Here is a 16,241-nt window from a genome sequence, read left to right on the forward strand (position 1 = left end):
ATACGCCTTTATGTCAATTGTATTATAAGTTTTATTTCCCTTAACTAATATAAAAATTCAAACAACCCTTTCCTGTTTGACGTACTTGTGTTTAGCTGTTTACCCGACCAATGCTAGGTGACCGTTTTAAAAAACGATTGTACTTATTTACAGTTATTTGTGTAGGTAAAGTCTGAATGTATTTAGATTAGATAAAAATACGTTTCTAATCCGACATGTTATGAATTCCATTGCTAGTGATATGTATACATGTCAATGGTAAGTAAAATGAACAAGATACAAATATTTAAGGGATCATTGTTGATTAGAAGTAAAACAAACTTATCATTTAAAAGTTAAATATACTAAATAACAAAGACACTAAGTTCATTTTATTCCAGATGGAGCTTTGGCCCTCTTTTGGGACTGTGAAAATTCTACGGAGTAAAATATATAGGTGATTTACAGATTCTTTAACTAATTGCTAATCAATCATGCTTTTATTTTCACACAATTGTGGGTTTTAATGTATATTAGTTAATCTAAGCACACTTCTAACAGACTAACTCATTGCTAGTGTCAACTTATAGTATTAAGTCTACTAATATCCTTTAAGAATGTCTTCTATATCTTCTTGAAAACATTTGTATTTGGGAATTTGGTACCAGCGGTAATTCTTGTGGTTACGTGTTTTAGGCACTACCTAAACTACTACGCTGTGAAATGTCGAATCCCTACTGTTTAAGTGGTACAGGTTTCATATTCATATTACCTTTCATATTCATTCACATTTAAGTGTAACAAATTCAGTGGGCTGGATAAAATATTTTAATTTTATTCGAAGGAAAGAGTTAAAACTATTGACAGTATATTTTATCCCTGTCATCTCATCATACCTAAGTTTGACGGTTGGCAAAGGTAAAATACAAGAATCATTTCGTTTCAACGACGAGAATCTTGAAATCAACAAGTGTCTGAGTGATATGTGTTTCTTCTGATCTCTTAAAATATTTGCTTGGGAATCGTTAGTCTACTTATCTTTATTCTATACAGTTTCAAGTTGTTTTATTGTATGTTACAAGCCCTTATTTATTTTGTTTAAGTAAACAGATTAATTCATTAATATGTATACAAGAGAAGTTGGTTGGCAATTAATTATATTTCACATTGACTAGTACATAATTTTACCTGAAAAACTATTGGCTATTTGGATTAATTACCTATTTAAGTTGTTTTTAAATTCTATTTTCTCTTATGTGTTATAATCTTATTGATATTAACAATTTCGTTACTCATTCGTCTACCTTCCGGTATATTACACAAAACTGTTTAGTAAAATTAAACATCGAAAAACTGCATATTTAGCTAGTAAATCTTTGTTATAACTATTAAATCGTGACCTAATAAGTAAAAACGGCATATAACACACAGTTTTATGCCGTTTTATTTTCATCGTCTGATTAGGGTTTTCTGAGATTTTAGACTGTAACTATTTTATTAGGAGATACAGATTTTTCTCTTGAAAGTTTTTCTTGGATTAAACAAAACTGTGCCGTTATGTGTTCATTACTAATTTAGTTAGGTTCATAGTAAAATATTAGTTAATTAAAATAACTATACTTTTAAAGGTTATACATTTAGTCTGGAAGCAAATTTAGTCACTTATTTACTTGTAAGTATAAGTAAAAGCAGACCTACAGATCTTTTGAAACGTTGTATTTTTTGTAACTATTATTGCACTACTTTCTGATAATTAGGTAATTTGTTTGTATTCAAAGCAATGAAACAGGTTTAATAAGAAATTGGTTTAATATTTATTTTTCCTACAGTTACCTAACAATGTACATGTTATCTCACTGATTTGAGAAAGCAAAGTGGCCAATTCGCTCATCAGTGAGACAATGTTAACATTGTCTCACTCTAATTACTTTGACTCACTTCAGATTTGCAACGTCAAGGCATGAAAGTGGCCAAATCGTTCATCAGTAAGACAATGTTAACACTGTCTCACTCTAATTACTTTGTCTCACTCCAGATTTGCAACGTGAAGGCACGTTTCTTTGCGAATTTATTTGTTTTATGGTAACTGTAGGAAAATTAACGTGCAACTCAAGTGCAAAGTGCAATCGCCTCACTCGAGAAACCATTCCTCACTCGTCTACGGCTCGTGAGTAAGGATTTCTCTCGAGTGAGGCAATTGCTCCCTTTGCTCACCAGTTCCACAAATAAAAATTTGTTTCAATACAAATCTTAATTTTTCACACGTCATAAGATATTATGCAATGTTATCCTAAAATCAATCCGTTTGTTTTTTGAATAACTATGTAGTTGTTGCGATATTTTTATTTTCAAAATTAGATTCTGTATTTAATAGAATAGAATATAGCGATTTTTACCAATTAACAAAATAATAACTAATCACATGTCTACTAACATGCTCATGGTAATCAAAAGTCTAACTTGCATTAAAATAAATTAAGCCAATATGTAACTACGAGTTGGGTAAAAATCTCGGAGGGAAAAGAAGATTGCGGGACGCAAATTGGAAAGGAATTATTTATTTTGCGCGGAAAGGCTAGTTGTACTCTCATTTCCCTGTTTCTTCAAATGCAACTGATATAAATTACTTCCCAGTTGTATTTGTCTGGTTTCATTTATCTGCCCCGTTAAATAAAACCAGACTGTATGATATTAGGAATAATTAAAAAAGTTTAAATATTATTTTGAAAAACCACTACTACATAACATTTTTATACAAATAAACGATACAATCAGTAAAATCCATTTAAAATTTACATCTTATATGCTTTAATAAGTTTTTAATATTTCGATGCCAACGCTTAAATTAAATTTTATAAATTAAACATTCTCTTTTATAGATTCCTTATAAAAAAAGGACGACCATAAATTGGTTCTGCCTTTTAAATGCAGGGGACGTTTTTTAACTATGGCTTGTTATTCAATCAACTAAATTAAAACATTAATCATATAAAAGTTTTATTTTAAAGAAAAAAATAAATATTAATTGGTGCAATGGCTTGATATTAAAACGCATGATACGAATGTGATTAATAACAACAGATTTTAAATTAAATTAAATTGATACCTACACGTAACATGCAAAAATGAAACATAAAAAACTGTTTTTCTTTTTTTTACTATAAAAAGATACATCTAATTGCAGTATTTGAAGTTAGTGTTAAAGGCTAAAAGGTAAGATTTATGTATCAAAATTCAATTTTGCACTAACTTTAAAATAAATTAAAGAGCGACGGGCAAAAACAAATAATTTTGCAAGATTTAAATTGAACTTTTTAAACTCAATAACTTCAAATGGCAACCGTGCAAATATTTCTTGAATCTGCCATTTTAAGTTGTTGAACTACTGCCATTTTTTACCCAGCTGTTATTTTGAGCTCAAATTTGCAGCATTGGATTCTACTAGTAAAGATCTTTAAATATGACGTGCATATCGACCTATGCTAATGTTTAAGATTTTCTTCCGACTTGTGGCGGGCGCCACACAGATTTAATATGCATTGTAAATTCAATGAATTTTTGAACAGCTGTAATGTTTTGCTATTGTTTTAATCCATTGTCTGTTTGCGTTCGGGTTTGTGGCATTATGTTTTACTAACATAGAACTAACGGAGAACTTTAATTTGATACTTAACTCGACCTATGCTGCTATGAATATCGTTTGACTCTTCGTGGCCTGTCCCCCTTACGGGATAAAAAATTAATAATAGCTTAAAAGAGTAGACATTTATGGCTATAATTGATTTAAAACGTTTTCAATCCTTTAACGATAATATAATAAAATACATTACACCGTTCCGTGGCTTTTCAATCACAATGTATGTTTGCTATCAGAAATATCTGGAATTAAAGTGGGTTTCTAGATTTGAGGGACCTGCAGCTAATTCGTCATCAGAGTCATGCCAAACAACAGTTTCAGTTCCAATAAACAGTTGCTAACATGGAATGATGGGGGTCGAGCACACACGGGCAGTGTACAGTATACAAGCAAGTATAGTGTGGGGGTTTAAACCATATCACCGAACCATATAGCACCAACTAGAGTGATTAGTCTCACAATGTTAGAAAAAGGTGTATATAAATTGTTAACGACATTTTGAGACGGAAAGCTTTATTCGAGGTAATCAGATTCATGGTTCGCAGTCGTCCAGTAAATTGGGGTTTTTCTAATCATGGTAAAAAATAGTAATAATCCCAAAAATAGTAAATCATACTGTCACCAAAAAAAAACAAGAAATCGTGTTTACTTTCTCCCCCTATACATAGTATATGAATAAAGTAGGCCATTGTTATCGTCAAAATTTTCTAGTTTGAATTTTGAGAGGATATATCCATTCTGGGCCCCCCTGAAACCAAAAACGTGGGTTTCCATGTGATTTTTGTGTGTGCCTGTATGTGTGGATACGTACAGAGCTACAGACCACACCTGTAGTCCGATTTTAATTAAACTTGGTATGTAGGTACTAATCTATGGTTTCTCCAGGTGCTTTTTGTAAATTTTGATTTCCCATAAAAATCCATAAAATAACAAAAGAAACTGATTTTCTCGAAAATAGCCGAAACGATTTTGATAAAGATTTAGTATGTTATAACATAGGTTAAACATACTCCCTTAGAATTTCCAAGGGAGTATGTTTAATATATGATTATAGTCTATTAGATTTTTAACAAAATGGTACAAATCCCATTTCCGTAAAAACTACGGTTCAAAAGTTATTGTATTTTATGTTATTTTCCCATAAATTATAAAAAATCTAATTTTGAAATAAAACTCGGTTTTGGATAAAACTAATGTTTTATGGTCCTTATAATTTTAAACAAAATAATGAAACCCCCATTACTGTAACAATTACGGATCAAAATGTAATGCAACTTTTGTGAATTTTTATACAAAATTATCATAGTTACTCCCACCACCTACCCATGATAAAGTTTGTTACAAGCTTATAGGAGAAATAATGTGTCAGATTGCTGTTACAATTTTTTTTCCTAAATATGATGCACAGTGCCACTTGCTGCATTGAAAATAAACGTTTACGGCGTCTACGAACGAACCTTAGGGTATTTGCAGAAACGTAATACTGGTGTAGAAAATATACGTGTTTTACAAATTATGTGTTTGCAATAACTCCCATAAAATAATAAGGTTCAAATAGTTTAGAATAAAACCGTTACTTCATGAATTTTGTTCTTGTTTGGCGAAACATTTTTGGCTGTGTTCGTCAGCTCTTTTGTTGTACAGTATACTATAATGACTTTATTGATTCACGTAAATTCAAATGTAAGACAAATAATTTTTTCAATAACTCAAAGATTTTGTTAACTTACAATATCAGTCCTCCAAAAGGGGTTCTTGTGTGGAAAAACAATGCCCACCAAACACTATTCTGTAGATACACCTTTTACTGTCAACTCTATAGCAATCATAAGATAATAAGAACTAAGATTAATAACACTATAGAACCCAATATTTTACCATCTACGAGAAACAATCTTAAATATTTCAAAGTGTATTTTTATAGCAAACTCATGAATTCATTATTGTGTTATTGAAGTAAATTTAAATTCCTTCCACCCTAATAACCCGGCCGAGACGATGTTTGCAGTCCCTTTTCGCCAACCCAATTCCGGCGGACCCTTCCTTCATTAAGCTGACATTCTTCGTTGCCGTTTATTCTCCCGGAGTAACAATATTCTTTCTGAATTCCTTAGAAAGTGTTTTGTTTTCTAATATTTAAGATATAATGTGGAAATTACACGTTCTTATTATTTTTTATATTGTATATGAGTTAGATGTAACAAACCTTACGATTCATTAGAAAAGCTGTAAAATGTGGGCTTGAAGTACTCTAATAATTTTTAGCTGTACACTTGTGGCTTTTAAATATAATTATTGACATGTAAAATTATGTTGTGGTATAATCAATTAATTTATTTAGTGAGTGAGTATCGTGAAGGACTATAAAACCATAGCAATATTTTATTGGTAGAAATCACTATTAAGCAGTTCCAGCCCACCCCTTGTTTTGCTACGTAAACGTTTCAACTATAGGCCAGAGGCTTATGGCAACGGGTAACTTACGGTTGAAGAGGCCACTAACCTTTTTAAAGCCTTAAAATGTCAAAAATGTGGATAGGTGTGAAAACCCTCTTTTAGTAAATTTCCAAACCTAAAGCACTAAAACTTTCTATCAAACACTCGGCATTAATATTTATGTTTTCAAACATTGTAAAGGTGAATCGTTTTACCAACCCAAACAAATTGAAAACCACTCTTAAGGGTTCCGGTGGGAGGATTCGTTACGAATTTCACAAATTAAACTTTTTGCGAAAGCCAGAGCATGCAACTTTTTACCGGTTCGGACTGAAGAGTTTGTGATATGTTCGTATCATCATTTAATGTCATTACTCAAGTCCCACTTGACTCCTTGCGAAACCGGCAACTTTATAATAAAGCCTCTAGAGGAATGGAAGAGCGGTTCACGTCAAAAACATTTAATTCGTCAGTTTCGTTGGGAACTGGGAATTAATTGTTTTGAAGGTTTTAAAATTTTAAACTTTTACGTTGAACTTTTTGAGAGTTGGTAAAACCACTATCTTGAAAGTAGAAAATTTTAAAAATGGTTTATGATAAATTGCAAAACTTCATATTAGATATATTTTCTCTAATCATGTTTTGCGTTTTGGCTGAGCTATGAAAATACTTTTGAAAACACAAACAGATGCACAATACGAAAAACAATTTAATTTTTTTTTGTGGTAATTTATTTTGGCATTAAGAACATACACACAAGGTGCATCCAAGAAGATTTTTACATCTCGTAGCTGATAGCCGGTTAAATTTTGTTCTCACATTAAAATCATTTAAAAGCATATAACCAATCATATTTCGTTCATGCTTAAAGATAATTTGATAGCTAGAATATACATAGAATAAAAATAAACCGCATTAGATTCAGTTTCGAAATATAGGAAATGACGAACTATTTCTTGTGTCTAAACAGATTCGTCCAAGTCCAAAGTTAAGCCTAGTTTCCTATACATAACCTTCTTGCTAACGATCAAGCACTTGACAAACATTTACCTTCATGCAAATTCGTAAAGTGGATCCCTCCATCATTTCAACGCATCATCAAGAGTGGGTCACAGGCTTTTGTACTACTGTACTATTAACCGAATATATTTTTTGGTAATATTTGTAAATATTCTTAACTATTCTAAAATCGAATGATTAAGTACAAGGCCAAGTGCTATACAATCAAAACATCTACTAAATATTCTCAGAATCGAACTAGCGACCTTTTTATTACAAAGCGTGAACTATTAAATTTTCTAGCCAGCTGCAATAAAGCTTTAAATAAAATAGTTTGTTTTTTTTGTTTTTTTTTTAGGGAGAGGAGGGAAAATGCTTTTACGCACACAGGTAGCCAGCCTGTAGTGTGAGACTCCTGAATCTATCACAGACTACTCACTAAAAAACCCCCTCTACGCCGTTGGACACAGAAAATACATAAAATAGTACAACAAATTAAACTATAAAATACAACTAATTCAATGCGGAAAACTATCGTCCTATTATCAAGTTTGTTTAAAAGTTTCGATAATTATGACACAGATGCTTTATTAGTAGTTACATATATGATTAATTTAAATGTTGCCACAAGGAAATTATATGAATCCTCTTATTTAAGCTAAATAAACTTGCGTAATACTATTCTGCCAGTTTAAGATTTGTTTATTATAAACATATAGGTTGTTTGTTGTCTTGAGAATATGTATAGACAAACGTTCAAATAAAGTTTATACACAATGAAGCCAATTATCACATGAAAAGTCATACAATTGTATTTAAACTATACTCAATTTCTTTATGTTTTGGTGTAGTTTCTACACAAGCCTAGTTTCTACACATAATCACTACACCACTTCAGGTTTGAAATAAAACATAAATGACGCTTGTGTCTTTAAACTCTTTAAATATCATGTCTTCATATCCAAATTAAAATAAAAACCACTTCTCAAATACACAATCCCAATTGAAAATAGAAACGCTCTACTTTTATATAAAACTGTTCACTTCATACTCTTTTAAACCACCTATTCAACAAATGAGGGACAGTTTGGTTTCATTACCTAGAGCACTAGAGCCGTGTAAGTACAAACTATGGCTAGGGAAACCCACTACACAAGTAACAGGGCTTAGCATGCTTTACACCTTAGAGGGAGAGTAAGTAAAAAGTTACTCTTGCTTTACGGCCCGGTAGGGCTTACTGGGTATATTGTGCCGCCCACCACATAAAGCAGGGTCTCCACAACAAACTCTGCTGGAACCGTCAGATGGCGAGGGAATTTTAGAAATTATATATAATTGATTTATTCGTGGTAAGTTGTTTATTTTAAGGATCATAAACATGACTATGATTTCTGAAAATAAAATATTACATGGCAATGCATAATTTGATAAATAGAGGTATGAATTTATTCGTATACAACATATGTCAATCGTGCCTCAGCATGAATTGATATTTATAAAAATTAATCTGTAAGCAAATACGACAAATCAACTGTCTACAGATTACTATTTGTGTTTTAAATCACTATTCAACAGCCAAAATAAAATTATAAAAAATATTATTTTATAACTTAAGCACTGGATAAAAGACTGGTTTTATCCTTTTTAGAATCGAAAAAGTCAAATTTTACTAATACAAAAATAGCATTGGTACCCTACACGATACTTATTGTAGTTACCGAAAATAAAAATGTAATAAATTCTATAAAAATAAACTAGTTTAAATTGAAATATAGTTTAAAAGGTATATAGACTTGAATTTATAATTTTTGTTTAGTTTTTGGTATAGGGGCAAGCTTTTGTTTTGGAAAAAAAATAAACTTATTAAGAAATTGTTTTTATACAATTCAAGGACTATTATGCACAAAGGTACGACTATTTCAATATTGTAACAGATTTTTAAACACACAGGTTAACTTATATACTATTGTTGTATAAATTTTGATGTTCTTTGAGTGAAGCCACAATTACGTTTTAAACTGTTGCTGAAAGACAGCACAGAACACAAATTATAGTAAACAAAAGAGCAGCCAAAGAGAATGTAAAAGTTGCGTAATAGTTTAAGTTGCATACTAGTTGCACATTGGGCAAATGTGAAAAATATTCGAGGTAGTTAAATGTTATAAATATGGGTGTATCGTATACAGATAATTGTTAAGGATAATATGTCTTTGCTAAAACTCCGTCACATCACGTTTGCCGCCAAAAATACCCACCGTTGTATACTGTTGTTTATTTAGATATTTTATGCACCAAAAATACTACACCGTTGCATAGGACCTAATTAATTATTATTATAATACATAATACGACTAAGCAATGCAGTGTATTATAATTTTATAATTATTATATTATACAGTTGTTATGTTTAACATGTTTTAAATTAAATTTAATTCTACTACAAATATTTGTTTTTGAAAACTTTGTTCTTTGAATAGTCATAAACTCTAGTTCTGGCTAAACTACATGTTTCGTGGCGACTGCGTTTGATCGGTCCGGCGACGGGGAATCACCCGTGCTCACAAGCGACGATCGATTGTACAGTCTTCTTGTTAACTGTTAATATCTACGTGTTTTTTGTGTTAAACTTTAATTGTTGTGACCAATCGCAGAAGAGGATGAACCTGATGTGGCATTCACCAAGAAACATTTAGATTAGCCAAACATCTAAGGTAACGAAATATTGCCTATTAATTTAAATCGACATCCAAAGAAGTGCAATGAAAACTGTATTTAATAAAAAAAAACATAATTTTAATTCAAACATAGATTGTTATTTTTACTATGGTTTCCATACAATGCAACTAAGTCTTTGTTTTTAGTTAATCAGTGATTATAGTACAGCAATATATGCTTTTATCCTTTGGTAGTTGATATTTACATTTGTTTAGATTACTAATTTTAAACTTACTATGCAGTTATGAATATTTTTTTTCGTCTCGGTTGATATTTTGACAATTGTGTGAGTACAATAATTATGAATCAAAAATACACCCTAATATATTTGAAATCGTTTGGGGTTGGCTATATAATTTCCAGGTATTTGTATTTCGGGAAGCACTTGAACGGGATCTACTTATTATTTTAGTAACTTTATAATTAACATGGTTTGATACATTTTTAAAATACTTCAATTACATCCAAATACTTCTATCGCTTTACTTAGTCTTAAAAGCTTCTTGAGAGGAAATTAATTTCTAGACAAAATAACATTGAAAAATAAATATTTTTAAAATAATACATATTATCTATAACCTTTAAAATGGTCTATGATAGGAATTTGTTTAAACAGCGTGTTGACAATTTTTTAATCCTAATATATTAAAATATAATAAAAATCCTTAAAACTTCTTGTCCACTTATATTTTAACTAACAGCACGAGGCGAGCTTCAAGAATTCCTTCCTTACAGAGGAAAATTTAGTCTAAATCAGGGCACCGAAGCGTAATCGGACTTAATACTAACGTCAAAAGAGGCTTTAAAATATTCAATAAAATGAGAATTAAACTTGTGATTTCTAAAAACAATATCATTGTCAAATTGGATTTATTTCTAAAAACAACCATGCACAAGAAATTGTGAAACGGTCAAACTTATATATATTATATATATGTGTGTGTGTGTGTGCGTGTGCGTGTGCGTGTTTGTGTGTGTGTGTGTGTGTATTTTTCAGATTATTCCACTGCACTTAAGGAATTTAACAATGCTGTAAACCAATTTTGAGTAAAAATTATTGAAAATTTTACTGTTGATTCATTTTTAATATTCAAACAAAATGCGTTACAAAGTTTAATGTGCCTTAAATATTGTAATAACTTTAACATTAATCAAAAATTGTCATAACTATGATACGTTCAATCTTTTATAGTCTATCTATTTCTTAAATGATTTTAAATAGACAATACTGTGCATGTAACTGTAAACAATATAAAAGTTGAATCAATTTTAGAATATTTCTTTTGTAGCAATATAGGCTAGAGCGAAAAAATTGTATTGGGAACTTGGCTAAGTAAATGTTATTTAAATACTACAAAATCGATTTAAATGTAAAAAATACCTATTTCAGATGCATTTGAGTATTACATTATTTCACAGCAGACACAAAGTTTGGCAAATGCAGCTATATTGTATCTCACTGACGCCTCTGGGGCAAAGTAAGAAGTTGGCTTCTCTAAAAGTTTAACACTCCATGTCACCAATTCACGTTATGTACGGTGTTGCAATATTCTTTTCCTATTTTATGTTTACTGGGTTATAAATTTACGGTGGTATAGTTAGCACACAAATCGAAAAGTTACGATATCAAAATGAAACCAGAGTTAAAATGGTGTTAAGAATTATGTACAAATAATTGTACTATTAGTTATAAAACTAAAAAAGATTAAATGCAGGTCTAAATATAACACGTGTATGATTAATTTTCATAGGGGTTACATCCATAAATGGAAACTCAAAATATTTTCATAATTTTCATTGTGATTTTGACACTAAAAGAACAAACTCAGGTGGATATTGTATTAATTTACACCCTTTTCATATTTGTTTAATCAACTAGAAGGGTTATATAAAATTAACTAAGGGTTTTTTTTTGCATGTATTTAAACCAATAACATTTAACCATGTGTAAAAAGAATTTACTGTGAAACATGTTATAATACAAAGTAAAACGATTATGTACAATGTTTAATTCATCAAGCTACAAGCAATGGAGTTTCCAAAACAGATTTTATACGTTTAATGTATTAGAATTCGTTAAAACTAACATATAAACAAAGTGCGCCAACAAAACCTTGAAAAAACATGAAAATATAATTGTCATTAGACTCGACAATTTTTGTTTGGGTTAAACCAATTTCGTCTTTCCTGAAAATTTCAGAAAAGGTACATTGTGAGAAAAAAAATAGCTAGCAAGTGGACAAACCAATTTCAAGATTTCCATAGCTTCGTTGGTAGTTTTTAAATATTCAAACCAATTCAGTGCTAAAGAAGATCACTATCCATGGCCAATTATGTTGGATAAAATTGAAAGTATTTGTGGTTTCCAAAAACATTTTTCTAAACAATATATATCCCAATTTAGTTTTATTAACAATACATTATAATCATTCCTGATAACACCATGTAACGATTTATATTTTACTTAAACGCATATTAAATTTGTTAAGACATATATTACATGTATTATATATGACTATGTTAACAGAAAAATACTATTTCAAAAATGCTGCAGTGTTGGAGTGTTTAATCAGTCATACAATTGAAACAATACTCTGGTGATTGACTGTTTTTATTTAATTTCAATTTGTAGTTGAAGTTATGAGGTTAGAAAGGAGTAATAAATAACGATGACTTCATTTAAATAGCATTTCCATACTTATTTGTGTAACTAGTGGGCGAAATGTTACACATTATTTTCCTACAGTTACTATAAATTATATAAATAAATAGTCTTTCAAACACAGAACAACACGTTTTTTTGTTAGGTTAAATCAAAACATTGAACGAAATTGGAAACGCTGCACCAGCTGATCGTTTTCGTAATACCTTTCAGTGTTGCCAACTTATTTTCTCAAGCGTACACGTATTAAGTGCATAATAACAGCATACTGTTTTGTGTTGTTTGGTTGGAATACTGGTGTGCGCCAAATTAAAAACTGTGCGCCAAATTAAAAACTGTGCGCCAAAGGTATGCTTTCTGTACTATAATCTGTGTAAGGAAGCCCACTTTGTCGGGTGACTGTAGGAACAAATATTTTTTTAAATTACAGTTATTTACAAACAATTTGCAGAATATTATAGTAATATTCACTTGTTGAATCGCTTGAAGCAATTTGTAAGTGTGTATGTTAAGTGCGTTCAAAGTTGGTGTTGACTATTATTTACATGTTTGTTTTAAATTTTGTATATGACTGATTTAGCTTTTTATTACGAAAAAGTATGTGTTTTAAAGAAATTATGTATCAACAAAGTCTTTGAGTATTTTGTTGCTTTTTCAAAGGAGCTTTGCAGTCAAACGAAGTTTCTACTTTGTTGAGTAAAACTTTGAAACTTCTTTACTTTGTTTAAGGAGGGTTATAAGGATGAGGAAAATGTTAAAATAAACCATCATTGTGTTTATCCACTATTAGTCAGAATATTGCTTCTGTAATTCTATAAAATAATACGTAACAGTTTTTAGTCAATTGTTTAACTAAGTTAAGTTTTGTCTGCTGTTTTCAAAATCAAAAAAATTAACTTTTGTTTTAAATATGTTAAAAAATCAATTTCATGATTTTTTTTACAGTTAGCCCTTTTGAGTTGAAATGATGTAAAAAAAACTTTGAAGGCATTCGAAAAAGTCTTTAAATAGTTAATTATGGTCAAAATCACTTATGAAGTGACTTATGGCAAACATTTTTAAAATCCTCGTAAAACAAATTTAAACCGAATTAAATTTTAAAGTATGCTTTAAAAACAAAATTTAGAACTATGATCGAACATAGTTCTCGGGATCATAAATATTTAAATAAAATTAACTAAGACAAAGCAGTTAGTTTGGCATAGTTCCATTTTGATAATAATAATGATATGTGGAAACTGAGATTAAAATATAGTTTTCTCCAACAGTAAAACAAACCTGTTCTGTGGTACTATAATTTCTGTTTTTACTAGACCATTATTTGGTTTGTTTTATTTCTTAGTTGTACTTTTTTCAATTACTAGTTACTGTTAACTTAGTTAAATTAGTTATTTCTGCAGTGGCATACTTCCGTGCTATTTTACGTTAGCCAGCTAGCCACGAGTCAAAATAAATTGAAACCATGAACATTTTGATACGTCCAACTTTACATTTGTTATTTGTTATTTTCTAACGTAAAAAATACTATTTGTAACAAACTATGTATTCACTCAAAATTGCTGATTTTCATGAGCTGTAGTGCTACGTTTTGTGGTATATTCCGTTAATTTTTTAGAGTGTTTTCCTTCTAACCAGCTGCACTTATAGCAAAGTATTTTACGTTCAGCAAAGTTCAATATTACGTTGTTTGTTGTTGGGTAGGTTGTACGTTTATTAAGTTTTAAGGTTTTATCTTAAATAAACCAATAGAATAACTAGTTTGTAACCCATGATTTGAAAGAAAACAAAATATATTAATTAAACATTCAGTTATGCATTACTTAGTTTACATTAACAGATAAACTATTGTCAAAACTTACCTAATATCAAGAAGAAAGTGAGCAAAACCAACTTCTGCCTTCCCATAGTAGACGAGCTTAGATTCCAATTTTACATTAAAGAAAATTTAATTATAATTTTATATTTTTCTTCAGCAAGGTAATTTGTATCACAAATAATATTACGTTACAAAACATTGTTAACAATTTACTCTACTCGATTTTAAAATCGAAAATTTACCTGATCAAATCTTAAAACGATACTATCACTTATATACTGGTTTATTGTGGTTTTAAACTCTTTCATCTAAGTCTAAAGGAACGGGTGAGTAGTGAAAGAAGCGTTTATTTAATTCAAAATTACGTGTTCAACTCGAATAAGAGACGTAAGTTCTCCCTTCGGGGCGCGAGGCGGTACTGACGCTCTATTGGTGACCCCAGGCAAACTTCGTGTACCTTCGCCAATGTTCGGCTGTCCCCGGCCCACAATAATATGTTACTGCTCAACATCCAACATCTGCTAGCTGATATTGCACTTTTGTTTTCCCGCATTTTGGTAAATTATTGACGGAAATAAAGTGGGGGGATCCATTGTAATTGGTATATCGTAAAGGTAAATAACATAGTTTTCTTACTAGATACATTTGTTAAACATTTTTATTTCATTTGAGAGATTTGTATAGGGGAGTAGGCTTATATTTTATGTATGGTTATATATTGATTAAAAACATGCTTTCTACTGAGCCAAATCTAAATGGTTAGCTTAAAAGTCTTCAAAAAGCTGTACCTTATAGTTATAAAACATTAAGCATTTACTACACAACATCGTTTAAAATAATTTATATCAAGATTTTTATCGCTGGGCTATCCAAGGTATATCATAACTCAATACAAATAAAAGTCATATGCGATTAAATACCTGTAACCTAAGATATCTTGCAACTTAATGTTATAGATGTATGCATTTCTCTAGGTTTACAAGTCACAACTTTTATTGTTCTTTTACTAGTAGTGGGTCCGCCCCTAGGAGGATTAAACATTAAGGAGAGGACACGCTGTAGTTTCGTTGAAGCCAGCGTACTGGGGAGGGGGGAGGCAGCGCTACTCTCCCGCCCCCCTCTCATACTGCGTTGTATGCGTTACTGGAAGATTTGGTAACAGAAATATCAATTAACTATTTAAAAATTAGACTTCATCATCCTACGAAAATTAAAAAGTTAAATTCTAACCGTAATATTAGGAACCTATTAAGAGGAAAGTCATATTTTTATGAACCAATAGTACGTTCAAAGGTGAGTAATTAATTTACACAAGGATGACTTATTTTTTGGAATTCGTTTGTCCTTGTTTTTATTTTTTGCCATACTTGTATTGTGTATTATTTTTAATACTCTAACCAGAGCGCGGGACTCCGGTTCGTGGGGTCCCGGGTTCAAATCCCGCCATATCACCAATGGATTTTATTGTTCATAAATCAAAACTCAAATCATGAGTAGTACTGTATGTGTATTAGAACATTTTCTTAAAGAGAAATAAAATAAGTTTTAATCCTTTAAAAGAATGATAAACGCACTTTGGCGGTCAGAAGACGCGATGATTGTTGAACATTCACACTTTTTACTCGAAGTTTCTTTAGGTAAACAGATCAAATATAGTTCAATATGATATTTAAAAATCAAGAATTTGATTGCCAAGAAATTGTTTTACTTTTTTATGATTGTAATTTAATTGTAACGGCTGTCGGTGTAAAAAAAGTTAGAGCGGCATTGCATTTTTTCTTAACTTTGGCTATTTAAAATCACCTGCCTAGCACATAAATGACTTAATACCCCCGCCGCAGCAAACCTGCAGACTAAGCGAATTTCCATTTGACTGATTTGATTTACACTGAAATGTCTACTTAAAAATATAACATTTATTCCCGATTTAAATAGAATTAGTTTAACAAGTACTTAGGTTTGCTGCATCAGGGAGGTAAAACTGTTTTTTTTATGTT

The 16,241-nt window shown here is 30.5% G+C and overlaps 1 protein-coding gene across 1 annotated transcript in view; it reads right to left on the reverse strand.

Annotated features, from left to right (window-relative positions):
• The window catches only part of LOC128987659 (uncharacterized), a 51,749-nt gene extending 37,037 nt beyond the window's left edge, over positions 1-14,712 (reverse strand). Inside the window, exon 1 of the mRNA XM_054408626.1 lies at positions 14,288-14,712. Within this exon, the coding sequence (XP_054264601.1) occupies positions 14,288-14,333 (46 nt within the window). The 5' untranslated portion in view covers positions 14,334-14,712. The remainder of the gene's footprint in view (positions 1-14,287) is intronic.
• Positions 14,713-16,241: the final 1,529 nt, after the last annotated feature.

Source organism: Macrosteles quadrilineatus, unplaced genomic scaffold (assembly GCF_028750875.1).
Source record: "Macrosteles quadrilineatus isolate MER2022 unplaced genomic scaffold, UCM_ALF_1.0 Scaffold_2__2_contigs__length_208266976, whole genome shotgun sequence".
Taxonomy (NCBI): domain Eukaryota; kingdom Metazoa; phylum Arthropoda; class Insecta; order Hemiptera; family Cicadellidae; genus Macrosteles; species Macrosteles quadrilineatus.